At 51.9% G+C, this 25,225-nt stretch overlaps 2 protein-coding genes across 2 annotated transcripts in view; one reads left to right on the top strand and one right to left on the bottom strand.

Moving 5' to 3' along the window:
- The window catches only part of TAF8 (TATA-box binding protein associated factor 8), a 72,131-nt gene extending 52,030 nt beyond the window's left edge, over positions 1–20,101 (top strand). Inside the window, exon 10 of the mRNA XM_064361048.1 lies at positions 20,058–20,101. Within this exon, the coding sequence (XP_064217118.1) occupies positions 20,058–20,086 (29 nt within the window). The 3' untranslated portion in view covers positions 20,087–20,101. The remainder of the gene's footprint in view (positions 1–20,057) is intronic.
- Positions 4,441–25,225, bottom strand: part of CUNH6orf132 (chromosome unknown C6orf132 homolog) — a 41,796-nt gene continuing 21,011 nt past the window's right edge. Inside the window, exons 3-5 of the mRNA XM_012448655.2 lie at positions 13,416–13,491; positions 7,514–10,586; positions 4,441–6,972 (exon numbers count right to left, since the gene is read on the bottom strand). Coding sequence (XP_012304078.2) covers positions 6,855–6,972; positions 7,514–10,586; positions 13,416–13,491 — 3,267 coding nt within the window. The 3' untranslated portion in view covers positions 4,441–6,854. The remainder of the gene's footprint in view (positions 6,973–7,513; positions 10,587–13,415; positions 13,492–25,225) is intronic.

The following is a 25,225-nucleotide window of genomic DNA, read 5'->3' as shown; positions in this document are numbered from 1 at the left end:
TAAGCATTGTGGCTTCTCAGTGGCTTGAGAGCATCTTCCTGGTTGTATGTGGCCTGTTTTCATGATGCTTTGAGTAATGTTGTTTGTTGTGAGCATCAATGCCTGTAACACCAAGGTAAACACATGTTTTTGGGATATGTTTCCTCTCTTTAAATGACCTTGCCCTGTCCAATAAATAAATGATCGTCTCACCCGTAAAAAAAAAAAAATACAAAAATTAGTTGGGCATGGAGGTGTGTACCTGTTGTCCCAGCTACTCGGGAGGCTGAGGCACGAGACTCACTTGAACCCAGGAGGCGGAGGTTGTGGTGAGCTGAGATCTCGCCACTGCACTCCAGCCTGAGCAACAGAGCGAGGCTCTGTCTCAAAATAAATAAACAATAAATACAAACAAACAAAAATTAGCCAGGCCTGGTGGTGCACGCCTACAGCGAGCTGGCCTAGGGGAAGCCAAGTGGGCCCAAGCAGTGAGGCGGGAATGAGGATTTGGTGGTATTGGAGCCATAGGTCTGGCTGCTCTGGCCACACAATTGTGTGAGAAGGAAGTAGGGGAAGTATCAGCCCTTTTGGAGAGGCTGGATTTCAGTGGATGGCCAGGTGCCCACGTGGACATGTCCAGGAGGCACTTCCAAAGTTAGAAATGTGGACCCCTGGTGCAGGTGAGCGGGGGGGTGACACTGTCTTCTGAGGAAGAAACCAGAGAAGGAGGCCTGGAGAGCCAAGGACAGGGTGGACAGGGAGACACCTAGGGGAGGAAGGGAGCCAGTGTGGAAGACAGAGGATCGGAGCACCTCATTCTGCAGAAGCTCAGAGACTGATTCTCAAGAAGGGGGAGGAGGGAGGAGTGGCTCATCTGTGCCAAATGTGATTGAAGTTTCCAGATGGGGGCGGGGAATGGGCAGAGGAGCACAGGATTATCCCTGCAACAAGGGAGCATTCATAATAAATTGCCTTGGTCTCTTCCCTTCTCTCAGAAAAGCACTTTTTCTCACATCGCTGGTGAAAAGCATCCCAGAGGCCCCAGCAGCATCTGGCCATCTCTGGGGCTTCGGAGGGAGGAGGCCTAGGCTCTCTGAATGGTGCCAGTGCCCACCCATCCCGTACAGCTGAGTGATGACGGGATGCCAGCATGGCCTTTGAACTGCAGAAATGGAAGTGGCCACAGGCTGCCAGGGTTAGGCAGGTGAGTGAGCAGGTAGGGGCAGGCCTGCTTGACAGCTCAGCAGGGAGGTGGCCTCTCCCTCACTCCTTCTGGAGTCACTTCTGTCCTACAGCTTTGCACAGAAGGGCTTACCTGGAGTGTGAGGATGCCTCTCTCCTTGAACAAGCCTGGCCCTGACAAAAGCTGAGCCTGACCTTTTCCAGGACAGGCTCCTTTACATATTGCTGACGCCAGGCTCCAGGCTTCCAGCTCAGCTTTCCCTGGGATCTGTCCTCGCTGTTGCTTTGGGCCAGGATGGGCTTCACAAGAGAGGCAGGGTGGGGTTCTGAGCCAGGGAACAGTGAAAAGGCTTCAGAAACCAAGACATGGCCAATCTGATTCGGGAACGTCTGCCCCGCCCATGCCCATTAACCTTTTTTGGCACCAGAGTAGCTTTAGCCTACTCAGCCTCTCCCCCACCACCACTCTGAGAGAGGTAAAGTTTTTGGGTAGGACTGGGAGGGGTAAGTGGGTGGGGAGAGTGGATGCAGCTATGAGGGAGGCAGCTGTGATGATTGATGCAGAAAGAGCAGGGTTTCCAGGCAGAAGGGTCATTCTGAGCAACTCACGTCTCTTCCTGGGGCCTTCATTTCTTCATCAACAAAATGGAATTAGGAGTACTACGTGGCCAGCACATTTTAGAGGATCATCACAGGTAAATGAGAGAGAGAAGGAACTTTCCAAACTGTCAAGGTTAAGTAAGTGTTAGTGGGTACCTTGACCACTGTCACTTAAGGAGCTTGAATCTGGAGGATTTATGGGGTGCCTGAAATAGTGTGTAAAATGCATGTACGGCCTCTTGAGAAGTGCGAATCAGTTTCTCAAAGAAGTCAGGGACCCAACAAAGTTTAAGATCCAGACATGGCCCAAGTCCGTCCTTCTCCGATGAGTCAGCTGACTCCCAAGGTCACACAGCTTGTCAGAGGCAGAGCCAGGATGTGGGGCCCTCGTCCTCTGCCCTGCCCTTCCTCCGGGATTAACCATTGCCCCTCCCATGTCAGATGAGGGGGAAAATGTTAGAAGGCAGCAAGGGTGGGGAGAAAAGCCAGACAAAGAGCTCCCAGCCCTACTGGGAGCCAAAACATCCCCATTCAGGGTTTCCAGAGGTGGGGGAATGGGGAGAGACAGGAGAATGAGGAGGCTCCAAGGATACTGCAGGCCCTTCCTGGAAGCCCAAATTTCAGAGTAAATGAGTCATCCTCCCTTTCCCATAAAAGACTCAGAGGAGGAAACAACTCTGTCTCTAACATTGTCTCGAGATGACTTTTCTGGTTCTGTTTTCTTTTTTGGAAAAAAAAAAAAATTGGAGGGGTGAGTAGTGGGCAGAAACAGCTCTGTAGAACACAACTGGCAGGCAGGGGTTCAGAGAAGACACCATGTCAAAGCTTTATGGAGGGGCCGGACGCGGTGGCTCACGCCTGTAATCCCAGCACTTTGGGAGGCCGAGGTGGGCGGATCATGAAGTCAAGAGATCGAGACCATCCTGGTCAACATGGTGAAACCCCGTCTCTACTAAAAATACAAAAAATTAGCTGGGCATGGTGGTGCATGCCTGTAATCCCAGCTACTCAGGAGGCTGAGGCAGGAGAATTGCCTGAACCCAGGAGGCGGAGGTTGCGGTGAGTCAAGATCGCACCATTGCACTCCAGCCTGGGTAACGAGCGAAACGCCGTCTCAAAAAAAAAAAAAAAAAAGCTTTATGGAAAAATGGCCGGGCACAGTGCTCATGCTTGTCATCCCAGCACTTTGGGAGGCCAAGGCAGGAGTATTGCTTGAGGCCAGGAGTTCGAGGCCAGCATGGGCAACATAGTGAGACTCTGTCTCTACAATAAAATAAAATATTTAAAAAGTATGAAGTCAGGCTGGGTGTGGTGGCTGACACCTGTAATCCTAGCACTTTGGGAGGCCGAGGCGGGCGGATCACGAGGTCAAGAGATCGAGACCATCCTGGTCAACATGGTGAAACCCCATCTCTACTAAAAATACAAAAAATTAGCTGGGCATGGTGGCGCATGCCTGTAATCCCAGCTACTCAGGAGGCTGAGGCAGGAGAATTGCCTGAACCCAGGAGGCAGAGGTTGCGGTGAGCCGAGATCGCGCCATTGCACTCCAGCCTGGGTAACGAGCGAAACTCCATCTCAAAAAAAAAACAAAAGCTTTATGGAAAAATGGCCGGGCACAGTGCTCATGCTTGTCATCCCAGCACTTTGGGAGGCCAAGGCAGTATTGCTTGAGGCCAGGAGTTCGAGGCCAGCGTGGGCAACATAGTGAGACTCTGTCTCTATAATAAAATAAAATATTTAAGAAGTATGAAGTCAGGCTGGGTGTGGTGGCTGACACCTGTAATCCTAGCACTTTGGGAGGCCAAGGTGGGTGGATCACGAGGTCAAGAGATAGAGACCATCCTGGCCAACATGGTGAAAGCCCATCTCTCTTAAAAATACAAAAATTAGGCCAGGCGCAGTGGCTGATGCCTGTAATCCCAGCACTTTGGGAGGCTAAGGAGGGTAGATCACAAGGTCAAGAGATGGTGACCATCCTGGCCAACATGGTGAAACCCTGTCTCTACTAAAAATACAAAAATTAGTTGGGTGTGGGGGGGCATGCGCCTGTAGTCCCAGCTACTCAGGAGGCCGAGGCAGGAGAATCACTTGAACCTGGGAGGCAGAGGTTGCAGTGAGCCGAGATTGTGCCACTGCACTCCAGCCTGGCGACAGAGCAAGACTCCGTCTAAAAAAAATTATAAAGTTAAGATGGCCTTAAAAAAAAAAGCTTTTGGAAAACTGTGATGGGCCCCACAAAAATGTGAGGTAGTCATCACCCAAAGAGGCCATTTGCTGACCAACTTCTGAGTGCTAGGCACGTGCTGGATGCTTTGCCTAAATCAGTATAAATGTCACCACAAGAGGCCTTCCCTGACCACCCTGTTAAAGTAAATCCACTCCTCTCCCCACCCTCCAGTTATTCTCTCACGTTCCCTGTTCCTTTCCTTCTTAGTACTTGTAACTTATGTTTTTGCGTGCTCTTTTTCAATCCTCTCTCTCCTCCACTAGATAGACTATTAGCTTGCCATGAACAGGAGTCATGTGGGCGAGTTGATCGTGGTCTATCCATGCTAAGCATAGTGTCTTGTATCCGATAGTTACCCAAATCCTTTTAAGACAAATGCACAACTGTCTAATCTTCACAACAGCTTTATGAGGGAGGTATTATTATCACACCTGTTTTGCAGAACCGAGTCAAAGAGACTGAGTTTATTATGACATTTAGCTCTGTTCCTTCCCCTTGAGGGGTCTGGAGAAGGAAAAAACCTGAGGGTCAGAAGGGAAAGCTGGGCCCAGCAAAATGGCTCAGCAGTTCAGCCAGCACCCTGCACTCAGCCTTGCCCAGCTGAGCTCTCCCAGCCTCATCACACCCCAGCAGTTCCGAGTCATTAATCCACAGCCACGGAACTGGAGGCCAGTCTAAACTGGCCTGTTTATTTTCCAAGCCAAGTGAGACTCAGCCCTTCCCTGCCCACCCCAGAGCAATATACAGCTGAGAGTCCACACCCTACCCCTCAAGCCTTAACACAGCAGATAAATTAATGATCTCTTTTTATAAAACATTGTACAGGGAAAATACATACATATAGAGAGAGCTAGTGCTGGGGCTGGGATGAAATTTGCTTCTTGAACACAGATAACCCAGACCCTACTCCATCAGGGTGTCTGGCCTTGGTCATCTGGGCGCCTGCCTACCCCTGCACTGTCTTCCCTAAAGTGGCTCACCTGCTGTCCTGACAACTCAGTGCCTCGGCTGGACCACAAATAATAAAGGTCCACTGTTTTCTCCCCAAAAGGAGTTACTTTCTGGCTGGCCCCCAGCAGCCTACTCCTCTGAAATGGGCCACTCTCCTGTCCTTTCTTTTTACTGAGGCAGCCTACCTTGTCCTGGTCCCTGGAATTTGGCCCACCAGGACCTGAAGATAGGGAAAAGACCAAGGAATATTGTTTCCTGATATGTTTGGTGATCATATATCATCCACACCAGGACTTTTTTTAAAAGTGGAAGGGGCCTAATTCACTGGAAAATAGGCATAAACCTGGGCTGCCCAGGCAAAGGACACATGATCACCCTACTGACAGGTCTCCCGTGCTCTTTTTTCTTTTTTTTTTTAACAGTCTCGCTCTGTTGCCAGGCTGGAGTGCAGAGGCGCGATCTCGGCTCATTGCAACCTCCACCTCCCAGGTTCGAGGAATTCTTCTGCCTCAGCCTCCCAAGTAGCTGGGACTACAGGTGCACACCACCATGCCCAGCTAATTTTTGTATTTTTAGTAGAGACAGAGTTTCACCATGTTGGCCAGGATGGTCTCAATCTCTTGACCTTGTGATCCACCTGCCTCAGCCTCCCAAAGTGCTGGGATTACAAGCCTGAGCCACTGCTCCTGGCCAGGTCTTCCTTGCTCTTAACTGGCCCAATCCTAGCACCCTTTTTTTCTTTTTTCATATTTTTAGTAGAGATGGGGTTTCACCATTTGGCCAGGATGGTCTTGAACTCCTGACCTCAAGTGATCCACCAGCCTTGGCCTCCCAAAGTACTGGGATTACAGGTGTGAGCCACCGTGCCCAGTCAACCAATACTACCACTCTTGACTTTCCCAAACACATTCCTCATCAGCAGCAAGCTTCTTCAGACCTCTGTTCCCATCTCGGCTGCCTCCACTCTCCAAGGCTTTCTAGCATCTTAAAGCATCAATAGTATTGGTGACTTGTAGTATCAGTGTTAGGAAATATGCCCCCTCCAAATCCCGTATGAGACCCAGCCATGTAAGGCCCCTAGAGTCAAGCCTAAGACTCATGGCTCCTTGGGCCCAGTCTCCAAAATCAGTCCTACAGAGGTCTGAATAGCAATGCAAGGCTCAACCCTGTTTCCCATCCTAAACTTCCCAAGTTTCCTCTATCTAGGCCTCCCTATAGCTAAGGGCCAGGGCCAAAGAGAAATGAACCATCTATCTCCCACCTCTGCCCTTGGCCGATGCAAAGGGCTTCCATTCCACATGTGGGAGCTTTGCTCCCCACCACACACATAGTACTTCTCCGCGTGCTATACACATTCCTGGTTCCATCTCAGTGTGGCTGGGCACCCCACGTGTCACCTGTTGCTTGGGATGGCAGGTGATGGAGGCTAAAGATCTCCCTGTGGTGCCCTCCATGCCCACTAGGATAGGGCTGGGCCTGACAGGCAACCTCAGCTATCTGCATGGTTCCAGTTCAGAGTCAGGGCCCCACCCCTTGCTTTCAGAACCTGCTCAGTAGGCCGTGCTTGTAAAACTTCTAAATAACTCTTGCTAAATCAGATAGTACCAGAGGGCAGAAACTCAGCGCCTAGGTCCTGAACGGTTCCTCCTCTCTATCCTCCTTCCCCTCCCACCCGCCATGTGTAACAGTCCAAAGCCGCACCAGCATTTGAGAAACAGATGCCCACTCTTGATCTTCCTGGGCCACTGCTTCTCATCGTCGGTCTTTGGGAATCAACGACTCCTCTGTGTCTGAGTCAGGTCGCCTCACACCTGCTGTGTACCACCCACCCACCACCAAGAAACAAGTGCTCAGATCCTTAAAGACACTTAAAGACACAGTTTGCTGGAGTAGAGCTGAGAGAACCCCTGGCTCAGGAGGCGGCTTTCCGATGGGCCCCTGAGCAGGCATAGGAGATGGGATGGCGGGTCCCAGGCCTCACGGTGAACGTGTTGATGGGGCTTCCATAGCGGGTGGTTGTGTGGAGAGACCTGGGAGAGAGCAAGAGATGTGAGGTTAGTATTTGCAGCTGGTACACGTCTCCCATCTCCCCCAGGGACCGAGAGGAAAAGATGCCGCTTGTACTTCTCTATTTGCCCCCACAAGCCCTGGGCTTATCGACCCCGGGGAGGGACCTAAGACCATCACGAACAGGGCTCCCCTTCCGGTCTGGGTTCTGCTGGCGGAAGAACATGTCTAACATGCTTTCACTCCTGGCCTGCGTCTGGATCTAACTCTGTGTTGGGAAACCCCTCCGCCCAAGGACCACTCAGCTCTCTCCCGGCCCCACACCTAGACTGACCGCTGGGATCTAGCGGGTGGGAAAGAGACGAGAGGAGCTGGTGGGGAAAAACACGGGAGGCGCCAACAGCGCCCTCTCCCGGTAAGTAGGCCTCCCTCCCCCGTTCCACCTGCAAGGCCGAGGGGAGAAAACCAAATGTTTTCTCTTGACCGATGGCAGCCCTTTCAAGGCCCTCGCCTGAGTGCCTCCCCTGCTCGCGGCTCCCCGCACCAGCCGGGCCCGTAGCTCACCTGCCGGCACCTGGGGCGAAGCCGTAGTCGGCGCCACCCGGCGCTTTGTGCTTGGCCTCCGCGGCGCCCCGGGCGGCGCCCTCCAGGGACAGCCTCCGCGCGTGCAGGCCTCCGGGGGGCGCGCGGCCCGCCGAGTTCACACGCCGCATCTCGGGGCCTCCGGGCTGTGGCCCGAAGCAGTTGGGGGAACTTAGGCTGCGGGCGGTGCCGCCGCGCGACAGCCCTGTGTCGCGATGCGGCTCCCCGACGTACAGGCGCTTCTTTATGAGCGAGCGGCCAGCTCCGGAGAAGCGGTCCAGGCCGCCCGCCCCGGTGTAGCGCGTGCCCGCGGGAAAGCGCGAGAAGCCGCGAGCCGGGGGCGCAGCGAGGCCGGCGTCCGGGGGCTGCCCCAGGTCTGAGTAGTTGTTCCGGGGAGGGCAGCCTCGGCGGCTCAGATACTGGAGGACCGGCGCCGGGGGCTCAGCGTCATTGCTGAACTCTGGCGGCGGTGGAATGACCTCGAAGTTGAACTCTTTCTCCTCCTCTTCCTCCTCCCTCTTGTACGATGGAGAAGGTGGGGAGGAGAAGGACTTGGGCAGCGGGCGACCCTGGAGGGGGTTGGAGGGAGCTGCTTTTTCCCAGGCCACAGGGGCCTGGGGCTCGGTCTTTGTCCAGTTGTGTCTGCGGCTTGGCTGTGTGCCCTCTGTGTCTCTTCCTGGCTGTGGCCCCCACGTATTGGGTATTTCGGTCGTCAGCGGGGAGCCCTTCGCAGCCTCCTTGGGTAACTTGGGTACCACAGTGAAGGAGTTGGGCCTGCCCTGGTTGTGGAAGATGCTGTCAGAGCTGGCCTCGGCTTCGTGGCTGTGGTCACGGAGACTCCCTGGCAGAGAGGACCGGCCCAAGGCAGCCCCTCCAGGCCTCCCCCTCTGCGCCCTCTGCCTGGCCGCCAGGAGCAGGGCCATCGGCGAGCCCCGCTCCACTACCTCCCCAGTCACCGGGTGCCTGAGGAGTTCATCAGTGGGCTGGGCTGGGGCAGGGGTCTTGGCTGGCAACCTCAGGGGCTCCTTCACCTCCACGGGCTCCCCTGGCCCTGCAGCCTCTCCTCTGGCCAGGGTGGGCATCACCACACCAACCTCACGACTGGGGCTGCTCTGGCGGCAGTGGGGCTTGTAGAGACATGGCACCTCTCCTCTACCAGGAGATGCCTTTGGTGGGAGGGCTGGAGATGAGCGGGCTCCCTGTGTGGGCAGCCTGGTGGCCTCTGAGGGGGACCCCTCTGCCCTTGGCTGGGAGGGAATGGAAACTTCTTGAGATACTAGTTTCTCTGGCTTCCCAGCTGGGCCTGCATCCTTCTCTGCCATCAGTTGGGATGTGGTGGTTGGCAGAGTTGTGGCTGTAGATGGTATGGCAGGGCCATATGTGGCCTTGGGTGGTGTGACTGGCCCAGGTATGGCCTTGGGTGCTGTGGCTGCTGGACCAGGTGTAGCTTTGGGTGCTGTGGCTGGCCCAGGTGTGGTCTTGGGTGGTGTGGCTGGTCCCAACGTGGCCTTGGGCTGGAGTGATGTGGTTGGCAGGAGGGTGGTGGATTGAGGTGGCAGATTCTTGGCCACAGGCTTGGAGATTTTGTCATTATCAGCCCCGTTTTCAAAGATTCTTCCCACTTCTAGCCGAGGCTTAGGGGGCAGAGACCCTATGCTGGGCTTAGCCTCCTTCTCTGCTGATGAAGAGAGCCGGGCCTCCAGCTCATTTCGGATCTGCTGCACACTGGGAGTGGGAGAGTCTTGGGGAATGTAGTCCACAGGGGGCAGGGTCAGGCCGGAGGGAGCCTCTGTCTCTGTTAGGCTGCTGTTGCCGAGACTCTTTTCAGGAACACCTGGGGGAGTGTCCTTTGCTGGCAGGCTCAGGCCCTTCTTGCCCTCCTTGCTCTGAGAGGCCACTGTTGGGCTTGGCCTGTTACTGAGGAATCGGTCTTCTCTCCTAGAGCCACAGAGATAGGCCGCCAGCTCGCTCCGCAGCTTTTCCATCTGGCTGGGGTCCCTCCAGTCCACAGGTGCTGAAGACGCTGTGTCCTCTGGGCTGGGGGGCATGGGTTTGGGTTTGAGAGCCGGAGAGCTGGATTTGGGGTTTTTTGTAAACCCTGCAGGTGGAGGGGCTGCCTTCTCAGCAGAGGGCAAAGGAGGTGCAGCTGGGGGAAGTGGGGGTGCTGGGGGAGGGAGAGGGGGTGCAGGAGGGGGCAGGGGAGGGGCTGGAGGTGGAGTCCTAGCTCGTTCATCTGCCTGGTACTGGGACTGGCCAAGTCTTGGGCTGGCTGGTGCTGTGGCCCTGAGCTCCCCAGGGCAGTCTGGCTCCGGGGCCCTGTCTGGGTAGACCTGGGAAGCGGGGCGGATATGGAAGCTGGGAGGCAGTGAGAGTCGGCTGGGAGCTTTCTTGGTGGCCCCCTCTTCCTTTTGGGGAGCCTCTTGTGCTTCTTGAACTGGGATGGATGAAGTCCTGACTGGGGTTGGGGGAGGCACTTTGAAAGAACGGGGGAAGGTGAGGTGGGGCTCTGGGGTAGGTCCCAGGGTGCTCCCCTTTGGCTCAGCGGGGCTTCTTGGGGGGCTAGCTCTGGTGGCCTCTGCCTGCCTGCCATTTAGTGTTACATCTGATTTCCACTTGGTGACACCCCCAGGGGTAAAGAGCCGAGTCCCCACTGTGTGAGGAGATGCTGGAGCAGGGGGTGCTGGGGCTGGCAGAGGAGGTGGTGGGGGGGTGAGAAAGGCTAAGGGTGGGGCAGGGGGAATGAAGTCAGGAGGGGTAGGTGTGGGTGGGGAGGAGAGAGTGTGTGGTGGGGATAGGGCTTCCAATACTGGGGGTGGAGGTGGGGCCATGCTGGGTGGGGGCGGGGGTTCCAGCAGCAGAGGAGGCGGTGGGGGTGCTGTGGAAGGTGGAGGTGGCAGTGTCAACTCCCCTGGAGGTTGTGAAATGTCCTGAGGAGGCCCCGGGGCTGGGCCTGGGGGAGGTGGGGGGATGAGCAGATCCTGGTCATACTGCCCAGGCCTCAGGTCACCCACAGAGCTGTACAGTCTGAGGTTGCCATTGACCAATGAGCTGGTACCTGAAAGAAGGAGAGGCAAAGATGGGGGAGGGAACAAGGCAGACCAGCCCCGCCAATCTCTGTTTACCCAGGGCAGGGGCAGGGGTGGGCACCCAAGAGAATGATTGGCCCATTTTCTCCTGAACACCAAGAGAGGGAGCAGCCTCGTGTCCAGTCTCCTGGGCTGTCCTGGCAGTGTCCCCCTTCTTTTTAGAGAGGGTGCTCTACCTGTGCCTGGCACAGCCTTTGAAGCCTGTATGAAATGACCTCCATTTGCCTCCCCAGAGTCACCCTCTACCCTGCACCAGGGCACTGATTCCTCTGGCTGCCTCCTGGCTGTGTCACAGGTTGGCAGCAGCTGCCTTTCCTGCCCGCAGACACAGGTCCTGTCGAGTGCCCCTCTCCCATTATGTTCAGTCCCTGGGTGTCACTGTTCCCAGGAAACAAGAGTCTCCTAACCAGGCTCACACTCTGGTCTGTCATCTCTTTACTCAACTCTCTTCAGTTACCCCCTTTGAGTGTGCTATGTTTCTTGCTGGGACCTTGACCTTGGCAAAGCCAGAAAGTTCAGGGTTCAAATCCCAGCTTTACCACTTACTAGAAGAGTAACCTTGGACACACTAATTAACCTTGCTAAGCCTCAGTTTCATCATCTATCAAAGAGGCATGGTGTCAATGCTCACTTCTTACAGCTGTTGTGAGGATTAAATGAGAGAATTTATGCTAATACACAGAACGGGCTTATCATGGTGCCAGGCCTCTAGTAGGCCGTTAATAATGGGAACCACTTTGACTCCTACCATGTGTGCTTAACTTTTCAGACTGTGTAAGAGAGGGAAAGTGGGAGAGAGATAGGAAGTCACGGGGCAGGGGCCAGAGACCTCCTCAGTGAGGAAAACTGGGTGAGAGACCTGCAGGAGGGAGCAATTTGCACAAACAACTCCTGCTTTTTTTTTTTTTTTTTTTTTTTGAGATAGAGTCTCACTCTGTCACCCAGGCTGGAGTGCAGTGGCGCGATCTCGGCTCACTGCATCCTCCACCTCCTGGGTTCAAGCGATTATCCTCTCCTGCCTCAGTCTCCTGAGTAGCTGGGACTGCAGGCGTGTGCCACTGCACCCGGCTAATTTTTGTATTTTTAGTAGAAGCGGGATTTCACCACGTTGGTCAGGCTGGTCTCAAACTCCTGACCTCGTGATCCGCCTGCCTCAGCCTCCCAAAGCTCTAGGATTACAGGCATTAGCCACTGCACCTGACATCCTGCTTTCTAAAGACTTTGAAGCTACTAAGAACCCAGCTGTTCACCTCATAGATAACGTAGGCAGATTCTGGACTGCAGGATAGAATAGGGGTGTGCAGAAGGAAGGTGGCCTGGATAATCTGGGTGCTAAAGAGATGCTGAGAGCCTCTGGCCCCAGCAGCTCACATTCCTCTGCTGTCCTTGGACCCGGTCCCCAGCCCCTCTCCCAGAGTCTTCTTCCTTCTTAGGGATACCCATCCTTTGCTCCTCTCCTCTCAGTCCCTAACAGTGTGGCAAACCTGGTGAGGGTGAAGCTCTGAAGGGCTCCTCCCAGCTGCCTGACTTCAAAATGAAGAAACCAAGAGCGGGAAAGGGGAAATCTAACATTCACTGAGCACACAACTGTCAGGCAGGAGTTAGGAGCTGGGGTACATCGCAAAAAAACCCAAGAAAACAAAAAACACAAACACCAGTCCTCCTAGGGAGCGTACGCTTGAATGGAACAATGAACATCATGTGTGAGTATATTATTACCACATTAGGGGATGAGTTGCGATGGTAAAAAATGCCAGCACGGGACGGGGTGGAGCAGGTGCAATTTAAATAGGGCAGTCCAAGAAAGGTGACATTTGAGCAAAGAAGGAAGGGTCAGGTGCGGTGGCTCATGCCTGTAATCCCAGCACTTTGGGAGGCCAAGGCAAGTGGATCATGAAGTCAGGAGTTCAAGACCAGCCTGGCCAAAATGGTGAAACCCCGTCTCTACTAAAAATACAAAAAAATTGGCCGGACGTGGTGGCGGGTGCTTGTAATTCCAGCTATTCTGGAAGCTGAGGCAGACAATTGCCTGAACCCGGGAGGTGGAGGTTGCAGTGAGCCGAGGTGGCACCACTGAACTCCAACCTGGATGACAGAGTGAGACTCCATCAAAAAAAAGAAGGAAGGAGGGAGATGCCACACAGATGCCTCACAGAAGAGCATTCTAAACTAAGAGGTCTGCAGTGCAAAGATCCCAAGGCAGAAATGTGCCTAGGGTTTTTCAGGAGCAACAGGAGACGCTTTAGCAGGGCAGTGTGGGAGGGGAAAGAAAGACTGCTGATCAGACTCCAGCAGTCCTTGTAAGAACCTTTTCTCTGAGTGACATGGGAAGTCATTGGTAAGTTTTGAGCACCTCTGAGAGGTGTGACAGACATGACTTACATCCCGTCCACCCCTTCATTTACTCCTCCAAACTGAACTGTTGTTCTCATTGTTCATTGGAAGATACAGAGGTAGGAGGGGTGAAGCGTCTTGCCCAAGGGACCAAAGCGAATATGTGAGGAGCTGGGATTCAAAGCCAGGCCTTTCTCCCACTTGATGCTGCAGTTGTTCCTACTCTGGCCTTGTCCCCTCGCCACCCTTTCCCCACCAGAAGGGGGCCTTTGCTGACCCTGGCCGTCCTCAACTCCCAGCCCCACTGCCTGTGCCCACTGCAGCCAGTAATTAAGAGGCCTGAGGATGGCGAGAGTGGCTGTGCCTGGGGGACTCCAGCTTTGTCACCAGCTGTGAAGCGGGGCAGATGCTTGGCCCTAGGAGGAAAGAAAGATGGACAAGCCCCTAGCCCAGGGTTCACTTACCTGTCACTTCTTTGTCTGCAAAGTCATCTGGAACTGAGGGGGTGGGCACAGCCAGCCCATGGTTTTCCTGGGCATTCTGAAAGAGACCAGAAAGAAATCAGAGGACAGAGAAAGACAAGTAATTCTCAAACTGATGCTCTGTGAGGCCATTTTACTGCTTGAAAATCTGCAGTGACAGTCATGGTTGCACAACTTTGTGCATATGCCAAAATATAAAAGGGTGATTTTAAAAAGTGAATCTTGTGGTCAGTCAATCCTCATTATTTGTCATAGTTATGTTCCATGAAGTTGCAATGAACATGGTTTAGTAAATACTGACCCATTGCTCCTAGGAGAAATACAGGGTTAGGTGGTTATGAGCCCCTGGTCACAAGATTTTTGTCAACTGATCAATACATAACCATAATCTCGTTTTAGCTGTGTTTCTGCTTAAAGACACTTTAATATATTTTGTTGGTTGGTTAACATTGAACTCATGGCCGATAGCACTATAACACATGACACTAAACAGAAAAAGACACTTGTTTATGTATGATAGCTAAAACAAGAAGGCAAAGGATCCTCTTGTCCAGCTGGGAATGTGTGCATTGAGCAACTCAAAATGTTCACTGCTCTGTGCATGTCAGCAAATGACCACAAAAGCGACGCAAACATTGATTCTGGGGTTACAAATAAATCTTAGCCACTAAGCAAATTTGCAGATACAGAATCCACAAATAGGGAGGATTGACTGTATATGAATTCCATCTCAATGAGAACGACAAAGCAAAACAAATAGAATCTGTAGAGAATCCCCATGGAGGTCCACAGGTGAAAAGCCAAACTCCTCAGCCTGGCCTCCTGTGTAGTCTTAGTTTTCTTTAGGTATTTATAGAAAAATAAAAAGTGATGAACTTGAATTTTTTTTTTTGAGACAAGGTTTTACTCTGTCGCCCAAGCTGGAGGGCAATGGTGCAATCATGGCTCACCGCAGCCTCGATCTCCCTGGCTCAAGCAATCTACCCATCTGTCACTGAGACTATAGATGCATCTCACCATTCCTGGCTAATTTTTTGTATATGTTTTAGAGAATGGTTTCGCCACATCTCCCAGGCTGGTCTTGAACTCCCGGGCTCAAGTGATCCGCCCACACTCATACCTGTAATCCCAAAGTGCAGGGATTACAGGTATGAGCCACTGTGCCCAGCCTCAACTTGAATAGCTCTGCAGACACCCTTCTGATCGCTAAGCTTTAACAGACTATAATATGTTTACACAGCTGTCAGTTTGTACATACTATTCTGCATCCTACTTTTTTTTTCCCAAACACACATTTGCATATGTCAACAAAGTCCACACACCTGCCGTTTTGAAGAGCTGTAGAGCATTTTAGGGTAGTTTTCAAGGTTCTCAACGACCTGGTCTCATGCTTTCTAGCCAACTGTTATTTCCCACTCACCTATTACACCCATCCCACATTGTAGCCTCACCAACTCCTTCCCTGCCACCTTTTCAACCACCACGTGTAGTCCGTGTTCATCCGTGATGCTGGGCATTGGTCAGCTGTACCTGTCTTTCCCACTCTCCATTTATAACAATCATCATCATCATCATCATCATCATCATACTCCTTGCACTGTTCTCTAACTAAACACATTATCTCAGTCATACCACTCTGTATAGAAAAGGATATCATCATTTACCAGATGAGGAAACTACAGCTCAGAGACCTTTGGTAAGTTGTCTAAAGTCACACAGCCAGTACTACCAAACCCAGATCTGTGGAGCTCCCACTCCTTAGTATTTTGCTTCCCTAAAATCCCTCATCCTTCGAAGATTAGCTGAGCCCCTCTAGGATGATGGAACAGGGGTAGGGGCTAAGAGCATTGGCTCTGGCTTTCCAGCCTGCCTGAATTTGAATCTCAGCTCTGGTACCTGTTAGGTGTATGACTGTGCAAGTTACCTAATCTCCCTTTGTCTGTTTCCCCATCTGTGAAATGGTGATAAAAATAGAATTACCCAGGCGGGGTGCGGTGGCTCACGCCTATAATCCCAGCACTTTGGGAGACCAAGGTGGGTGGATCACGAGGTCAAGAAATTGAGACCATCCTGGTCAACATGGTGAAACCCCGTCTCTACTAAAAATACAAAAAAAAAATTAGCTGGGCATGGTGGTGCACGTCTGTAGTCCCAGCTACTCGGGAGGCTGAGGCAGGAGAATTGCTTGAACCCAGGAGGCAGAGGTTGCGGTGAGCCGAGATTGCACCACTGCACTCCAGCCTGGGTAACGAGAGCAAAACTCTGTCTCAAAAAAAAAAAAAAAAAATAGAATTACCCATCGTAGGGGTAATTGTGAGGACTAAATGATGCAATGCATGAAGAGTACTTGGGAGCCATCCCCTGTCTGCACCAGCTCACGCTGACCCACTGCTGCCCAGAGCAACCCACAGCAAGCTCCCAAAAGAGGGGGGACTCTTGTTTGCCCTCCAGATTGCCCTCTAGTTCCTACAGTAAGAACTGGAAGCTCCTTGGAGCCCAGGGACCATATCTTATGGTATCCCCCAAAGCTGGATGCATAGTAAGCCCAGTTGTTATTCAGTGATGGACTGATGGTACTAATCCTCTGAACTTAATATACAAGAAGGGCACTCAAGTCGATGTTACAGAAATATCTATGAGATCCTGGGTTACTAAGTGCCATCCCAGAATTACTCTGGTCACTTGGGATCAGCAAACCACTCATCTTGTTCTTGAAGAATTCTGAAGCTGGAATGGCCTTGAGTCATCAACTCGTCTCTTTTTTCCTGCCTTTACTTGATTTGCAGGACCAACAACATACGTGTTCTCAACATTTCTCAAAGCCAGTGATTGGGAACCAGGGGCTGGTACAGGGACCCAGCCCATCAGAGGGGTGTCTCCTACGACTTCCTGAGATGTGTCACACACACATGCAACCACTGATGGTCTCATAACCTCCATCAAGTACGCACACTCTGATTTTGATGAGATGGAGGCCAGGCCTTCAAAAGCCAGCTGATTAACTTCAACATAATTGAAAAGTGGAAAGCCTAGGGATTTAGCATCGAAAGTCTTGGCATGCACGCTCAGACTTGCCAGCGGTGTAGCCCTACGTGAGCAGTGGAGATGTGGGATGAGGACAGTGATGTTGAGCCATTGTCCATCCTCCTCCTGTGTGACAGCCCTATACTAAGTGTGTGACCAGTGTCACCTCAAATCCCTTCACAGAGCCAGGGTGCAAACCTAGGCTTTCCACCTTACCTTTTCTACAGATCACTGAGACCCATTTTCTTCACTTAGAAAACTTAGGCAGCCGGGCATGGTGGCTCATGGCTGTAATCCCAACACTTTGGGAGACCAAGGTGGGCGGATCACCTGAGGTCAGGAGTTCAAGACCAGCCTGGCCAACATGGCGAAATCCCGGCTCTACTAAAAATAAAAAAATCAGCCAGGTGTGGTGGCAGGCGCCTGTAATCCCAGCTACTCGGGAGGCTGAGGCAGGGAGAATTGCTTGAACCAGGGAGGCAGAGGTTGCAGTGAGCTGAGATCACGCCACTGCACTCCAGCCTGGCGATAAAGCAAGACTCAGTCTCAAAAAAAAAGGAAATTGAGCCAATAGTTCCTACTTTGCAGAGCTATTATGAGGATCAACTGAGATGATATCCCTAACCCAGGAAACCAATGCTAGTTGGATTACATCTTGTAATCCTCTCTTATGGAAAACTGAAAAAATTGTCAACAATCAAGGCTAAGCTCCCTGGAAGTCTAGTAGCACCTTCTGGGTTACTCTGAGTGCTTAATGGTGTGTGTGGGAGGAAGTTGGATGGACTATATGGGCCTAAGGTAATACTACTCACTATGCCCTTTGATCTTTTTTTTTTTTTTCCCAGAGACAGAGTCTTGCTCTGTTACCCAGGCTGGAGTACAGTGGCACAATCTCAGCTCACTGTAACCTCCACCTCCTGGGTTCTAGCAACTTGCCTCAGCCTCCTGAGTAGCTGGGACTACAGGCACATGCCACCACGCCTGGCTAATTTTTTTGTATTTTTGTAGAGACGGGGCTTCACCGTGTTGCCCAGGCTGGTGTCAAACTCCTGAGCTCAGGCAACCCACCTGCCTTGGCCTCCCAAAGTGCTACGATTACAGGCGTGAGCCACCACACCCGGCCTGCCCTTTAATCTTAAAGCACTTGGAAAACGTTTTAACTCCCAAAACCACAGGCTGAAAGTCCATCTCTGGAGCAGCTTGTAACAACAGCTTAGTCCAAGCCCTGGCTTCTTATGTCCCTCTCCCGACACAGTGGGGTCCCACAACACCCCCACCACCTCACAGTGCTTGCAATGCTGTGACTCACCATGGTCTGACCCTGGGAGCAAGTCCCAAAGGCCAGCCTCATCCCTCCAGAAGCTTCCAGTATTGAACTGAACATATTATCTCTGGATCTCCAAGCCCCCCTCTGGCCCTTTTCTTTCCCACTTGGGCCCACATGGGCTCCTGTGGGTTACTTAGTTGTCCCTTGCACTGATGTTTATTCAGGGAAGGCAAATGCAAATTCATTTTAATCTTAGTCCCAGAAAAACAGACTCAGAAGGTAAATTGCTTCCTGCCCAGGCAGCTGGCATCAAGTGCACTGGCGTGGATGGTGACATATTTCAGTGTGCAAATGCACAGCTGTGGACAGCGTTCATCTCCATGGGTGCTGAATTTCTTCACCTGCCTCCATTCACCTCAGAGAACAGAGGAAAAGCCTCCTTAAGAAGGGGGCTTGAGGCAGGGCGTGGTGGCTCACACTTGTATTCCCAGCACTTTGGGAGGCCGAGATAGGCAGATCACTTGAGGTCAGGAGTTCAAGACCAGCCTGGCCAACGTGGTGAAATCCTGTCTCTACTAAAAATACAAAAATTAGCCGAACATGGTGGGGGGGTGCCTGTAATCCCAGCTACTCCAAGACTAAAGAAGGGAGAATTGCTTGAACCTGGGAGATGGAGGTTGCAATGAGCCAAGATTGTGCCACTGCACTCCAGCCTAGGTGACAGAGTGAGACTCTGTCTCAAAAAAAAGAAAAGAAAAGAAAAAGTTATGTACTTAATGCCACTGAATTGTAGACTTTAAAATGGTTAAGATGGTAACTTTATCTTATGTATTTCTTTTTCTTTCTTTCTTTCTTTTTTTTTAAATAGAGATGGGGTTTCATCATATTGGCCAGGCTGGTCTCGAACTCCTGACCTCGTGATCTGCCCACTTCAGCCTCCCAAAGTGCTGGGATTACAGGAGTGAACCACTGCGCCAGGCCATCTTGTGTATATCTTATACTAAAAAAGTTAAACAAAACAAAAGACGAAAACATCAAAAGAAAAAGTGTTGGGGGCAACTTAGAATGTGAGCATCCTCTAGACATCACCTCTTTCTCCCATCCCCTAAACTCCCAATCTTTTTTTTTTTTTTTGAGACAGAGTTTCACTCTGTTGCCCAGGCTGGAGTGCAGTGGTGCGATCTCAGCTTACTGCAACCTACACCTGCCAGGTTCAAGCAATTCTCTGCCTCAGCCTCTCAAGGAGCTGGGATTACAGCTGCCCACCACCATGCCTGGCTATTTTTTTGCATTTTTAGTAGAGAGCGGGTTTCACCATCTTGACCAGGCTGATCTTGAACTCCTGACCTCATGATCTACCCTCCTCGGCCTCCCAAACTGCTGGAGCATGAGCCACTGAGCCTGGCCCTAAATTTCTTGTTTTTTTTTTTGTTTTTTTGAGACGGAGTTTTGCTCATTGCCCAGGCTGGAGTGCAGTGCCACAATCTCCGCTCACTACAACCTCCACCTCCCTGGTTCAAGTGATTCTCCTGCCTCAGCCTCCCAAGTAGCTGGGATTACAGGCATGAGCCACCATGCCCAGCTAATTTTGTATTTTTGGTAGAGGCAGTGTTTCACCATGTTGGTCAGGCTGGTCTTGAACTCCTGACCGCAAGTGATCTACCCACTTTGGCCTGCCAAAGTGCTGGAATTACAGACATGAGCCATGGCGCCTGGCTAAACTCCCAGTCTTAACAGTAGGAACCACAGCTGCTACTAGGCCACACTTATTCTATACCAGGTACTCTTTCAGCACTTTTTTTTTTTTTTTTGAGACAGTCTCACTATGTTGCTCAGGCTGGAGTGCAGTGGCACGATCTCAGCTCACTGCAACCTCCAACTCCTGGGTTCAGGTGATTCTTCTACCTTAGCCTCCTAAGTAGCTAGGACTACAGGCACCCTCTAGATGATCCAGCTACATCTGCCTCTCCCAACCCCAAAAATCACTGCACCCACTTGCGATCCATTTCCACATCTTCTCAGGCTTCCACAGCCTTGTTTTTGCTCTTACTCTGCCTAGGATTCTCTTCTTTTCCTGGCAAACTCCTAGGTATCCTTTAAGCCCCAGATTAAATGCCCTTCCTCTGTGAAGTCGTTCTTGGCAACTCCAGCCAGAGTCAATTCTCTTCCCCGTGTGATCCTCAGGCCCTATGTGCATTATTATTAGAGCTGACATTTATTAGGCACCTACTAGGTGCAAGGCACTGTTCTGAGTACTTCACATATAACATCCTAGTCTTACTGTTAGTCTTCACAGTAGCCCTAAGAGACAAGTTACTGTTTTTATTTTATAGATGAGAAAACTGAAGCAGAGAGAGGCTAAGTACATTGCTCAAGGGTAAGTAAGTGCCAGGGCCGATATTGGGACCTGACAGCCTGCTTCCTTTGCCGGTACAATGTTTGCTCTCATACTTTCCCTCCAGCACAACTGTGCGTCTATTGCTGATGACTGTAGCCTCTGCTCCCCAGCCCAGCCTACTTGACGGCCTGGTGATGGCTGATTCTTTTTTATGTGCCTGACACCAACCGGGCAGTTCAACAAATGTTTGTTGAATGAATTAATTCCTGGGTGAGTGAATGAGTGGCAGAAAGAATATGGGACAAGGGCTGGGAGTGGTGGCTGACGCCTGTAATCCCAGCACTTTGGGAGGCCAAGGCGGGCAGATCAACTGAGGTCAGGAGTTCAAGACCAACCTGGCCAACATGGTGAAACCCTGTCTCTACTAAAAATACAAAAAATTAGCTGAGCGTGGTAGCGGGCACCTCTAATCCCAGCTACTTGGGGGCTGAGGCAAGAGAATCGCTTGAATCCAAGAGGCGGAGGTTGCAGTGAGCTGAGATCATACCACTATACTCCAGCGTGGGTGACAAGAGTGAAACTCCATCTCAAAAAAAAAAAAAAGAATATGGGACAAAGTGGCATAAAACCTGTGTTCCAGCTCCAGCTCCGCTATCAATTAACTTGGAGAAAAGTAACATCTCACTCTGGTCTCAGTTTTTCTGCCCCTTCTGTAAATACTCTCCAAGGATCACTTTGACCACGGTGTTCTGTGAGTCCAGGCCCATAAAGTGTCCCTTCTGAGTCAGCTCACCTACATCATGTGGGCAGTGACCTGGACACTCATGGTCACCCCTCGATGACAGGGTGTCGGGACAGACCGCTGTATTGCCTCCAGTTGGTCCTCTGACTCCAGAGACACCAAAGGGGCATCAGGATAGAGACGGGGGAACTGGGAGGGAAAGTTCTCAAAGTTCTTTTCCAGGAGCCCCAGACCAGGCAGAAGGGGCTGCGATGGAGGTCACTGCTGGCCTCAGACACAGAGCTCTGACTGCTGCAGTCAGCGGGGGGCCTGCTGTCTCACAACTTTACACTGCTCCACCCTTGGCACCGGGAAAATGACAGACCCAGGAGCCCAGGGTGCTGCTGGCGGGGGTTGCCTTGTGCCTCAGACATACTCAGGGGAGTGGAATGCGTGTCCCTCTGAGTGTGGCAGCCCACATTGAGAGGGGCAGACCAACCTGTGTGCAGTGAAGCAAAGAACACGCAAATGAGCAACTGAGCGTGCGCCTGGTAGGCCGGCCTGCGGCACCTCCCTCTTGGGGGCAGCCTGGGCAGCTGGCCACGGCCACTCCCTGCACTGTGGCTGCCTGGGGCAGAGTCCAGCCCTGGCTCTGCCAGCGTGGTAACTCCATGAAACTGGGCCTCAGCACTTCCTGGTCCTCACACCCAGACAACACCCAGAAGCTAAGACCATCGGTCACCTTACTCACTTCACAGAGGTGTACAAGCCAGCCACTCAGTTCAGTTGAAGCAGCCCTTTAATTTTTTTTTTTTTTTTTTTTTTTGAGATAGGGTCTCACTGTTGCCCAAGCTGGAATGCAGTGGCACAATCATAGCTCACCGCAGCCTCAAGTTCCTGAGCTCCTGTAATCCCAACACTTTTCAAAGCCAAGGCAGGTGGATCACCTTAGGTCAGGAGTTTGAGATCAGCCTGGCCAACATGGTGAAACCCTATCTCTCTCAAATTAGCCAGGCATAGTGGCACACACCTATTCTCCCAGCTACACAGGAGGCTGAGGCACGAAAATCACTTGAACCCGGCAGGCGGAGCTTTCAGTGAGCCAAGATCACACCACTGCATTCCAGCCTGGGTGACAGAGCAAGACCCTGTCTCAAAAAAAAAAAAAAAAAAAATTCCTGGGTTCAAGAGAATTCCTAGCCAGCTGCAGTGGCTCACTCCTGTAATCGTAGCACTTTGGGAAGCTGTGGCAGGTGGATCACCTGAGGTCAGGAGTTGGAGACCAGCCTGGCCAACATGGTGAAACCTGGTCTCTACTGAAAATACAAAAATTAGCCAGGCATTATGGCAGGCACCTGTAATCCCAGCTACTCAGGAGGCTGAAGCAGGAGAATCGCTTGAACCCGGAGGGGCAGAGCCTGCAGTGAGCCGAGATCACGCCACTTCACTTCAGCCCAGGCAAAAGAGTAAGACTCTGTCTCAAAAAAAAAAAAAAAAAAAAAAAAATTCCTGGCCAGAAATTCCTGGCCTCCGACATGCTGGGACTATAGGTGCAAGCCACCATGCCCTGCTTTCCTTCCTTCCACCATGCCTTCCCTCCCTCCCTTCCTTCCTCCCTCCCTCCCTCTCTCCTTCTTTCCTTCCTTCCTTCTTTCCTTCCTTCTTCCCTCCCTCCCTCCTTTCCCTTCCTTCCCTTTCTTTCTTTTTGATTTTTTGATAGTCTCACTCTGTTGCCCAGGCTGGAGTGCAGTGGTGCAATTTCAGCTCACTGCAAACTGCCTCCCGGGTTCATGTGATTTTTCTGCCTCAGCCTTCCAAGTAGCTGGGACCACAGGTGTGCACCACCACACCTGGCTATTTTTTTTGTATTTTTAATACGAATGGTGTTTTGCTATGTTGGTCAGGCTGGTCTCGAACTCCCGGCCTCCAGTGATCCACCCACCTTGGCCTCCCAAGTGCTGAGATTACAGGTGTGAGCCACTGTGCCCAACCTGCCCAGCTTGTTTTTATAATTTTTGTAGGGACAGGGTCTCACTGTGTTGGCCAGGCTGGTCTCGAACTCCAAAGCTCAAGTAATCCTCCTCACCCTCCCAAAGTACTGAGATTATAGATGTGAACCACCTCAGCCAGTCAAAGCAGCTTTTTAAAACCATCACAAAGAGGGGCACGCTGGCTCACGCCTGTAACCCCAGCACTTTAGGAGGCCAAGGTAGGTGGATCACAAGGTCAGGAGTTTGAGACCAGCCTGGCCAATATGGTGAAACCCCGCCTCCACTAAAAATACAAAACTTAGCCTGGCGGGGTGGTACACACCTGTAGTCCCAGCTACTCGGAAGGCTGAGGCAGAAGAATCACTTGAACCTGGGAGGCAGAGGTTGAAGTGAGCTCAGATCGCACCGCTATACTCCAGCCCGGGCAACAGAGTGAGACTCAGTCTCAAAAAAAAAAAAAAAAAAAAAAAAATCATGGTAGCCAGGTACGGTGGCTCACGCCTGTAATCCCAGCAGTTTGAGAGGCTGAGGCGGGTGGATCACCTGAGGTGGGGAGTTCAAGACCAGACTGACCAGCATGGAGAAACCCCATCTGTACTAAAACTACAAAATTAGCTGGGCGTGGTGATGCATGCCTGTAATCCCAGCCACTCAGGAGGCTGAGGCAGGAGAATTCCTTGAACCCGGGAAGCAGAGGTTGCGGTGGGCTGAGATTGCACCATTGTACTCCAGCCTAGGCAACAAGAGTGAAACTCTGTCTCAAATAAAAAATCATTACAGCCTAGTTTATTGGAAAGTTCCCAGCAAAGATTATTTGGGAGGAAGCATGGGTGGAGGGAAGTACCATTCCAAGAATATTAATATTTATTTCCTTCCTTATACTTGTCCATGTTGCGTGGTTCTTAACAATGAACTTTTGTTTCCTTTACAAGTAAAAAAAGTACCCAATACAATAATAGGGTTTTTTTTTAAGTCATTGTGATCGAGTGGAAAAAACATCAACTTGGGAGTCAGGCAGACCAGATTTGCAATCTTAACTAGCTTGTCTAAAAGCATCCAGAGATAGTATCTGACATACAGATGGTGCTCAAGAATCGTGTCCCTTTCTTGCCTTCTGAGGTTCAGTTTTCTCGTCTGTAAAATGGGAATAATCCCACCTCCCTTAGGTTTGCTGTGATAGCAGAGGCCACTGCACACCTAAAGAGGTCTTGCAGAGTAGTGCTTAAGAAAGGTTCTTTCCCCTGGGTGCTAATCAAGGACATGGGCCACTGCTCCGGGCACAGCCTCCAGGCTGTGTCTGTCTGGTTGCACCTGAGCAAATGGGTGCTTCCCCGTCGTTGGGGACCAGTCACCAGGAATCCCCCACTGCCCTCTTGACCGCTAACATTTCAGAGTTGAGAAGGAGGAAGAAAGGGAGGGAAGAAAACACTATTCAAGGATGAAGCCAGTTTCCCTTTGAAGTTTTTGGTGGCTAGAGCCCGCTGCTCACCTGTTGCACTCCTGAGAGTTCAGGAGGGCAGGGCTCACCCACTGTTGGCCCCAGTCCACCCCACTGGCCTCCCCATGCCTGGAACACACACATCCTCATGTCTGGGATTCCTCAGAGCTCAGCCAAGTCTCAAGGGTGGGTCACCAGGGGATGGGCCAGTGGGCAATGCATGGTTACCTTGGGTGGTGGCCAGCTCGGAGTCTTAGCTACACATTGTGGAATGCAAACTTCCTCACCAGACTCCTCCTGGAGCCTGGCCTGGGGCACCGGCCCTGTGGGGTGGAGTGAGGAGTTGCAGAGGGTGAGGGAGATGACCTGAGCCCGAGTTAGAGGCAGGCATGGTTGGGGCACCTCTACAGGCTGAGGGGGAAAAGGAAGCTGGGATCCCCTGCCCCAGAGCGAGAACCACACGGAAACCCTTCCAGGCAACCAACCTACCCAACTAGATGAAGACAGCCAGTTGTTTTCCTGGCTTACGGGTATAGTGTCGGGGTGCTGGCTTGGTGGCGGTGGTGGAGGATCGAGCGTTGAGAAGGGCCGTGTGTATCCCACAGAGCAGCTGTGAAGTTGGGAGCCAGTGAGCAATTTATACAGATGGACTGTTTCCTCAACACAGCTCCACACTCTGCCACAGCTCAGGCCCCTCCTGGGGGCCAGAAAAGAGTGTCCACCCATGAGCCGTCTTCCTCTGGACCTTTCCACCATCTGAGAACCACCCTTAGGCCCAGGCTACCATGGCTTCTGCGCTTGACCAGGTACCACAGAGGACCCTGGTTTACCCTCTCTCTGGGGCAAGAAATCAGTAGGGTCAAGGGGACATGCCCTCGGAGGGCACACCCCCTCTGTCTAATCCCTGCCTCAAGAGGCCCTGGGCCCACTTCAAGGACTTCTTCCCTGGCCAGTCCTGCTGAGGGGGCACACACACTTCCATGAGTCGATGGGGACAAAGAGGCTGCTATTTA

The sequence above is a fragment of the Aotus nancymaae genome, unplaced genomic scaffold (assembly GCF_030222135.1).
Source record: "Aotus nancymaae isolate 86718 unplaced genomic scaffold, 86718_ANA_hifiasm-v0.15.2.pri h1tg000040l, whole genome shotgun sequence".
NCBI lineage: Eukaryota > Metazoa > Chordata > Mammalia > Primates > Aotidae > Aotus > Aotus nancymaae.
The sequence above is the reverse complement of the archived record's forward strand: the minus strand, read 5'-3'. Positions and strand labels throughout refer to the sequence as shown.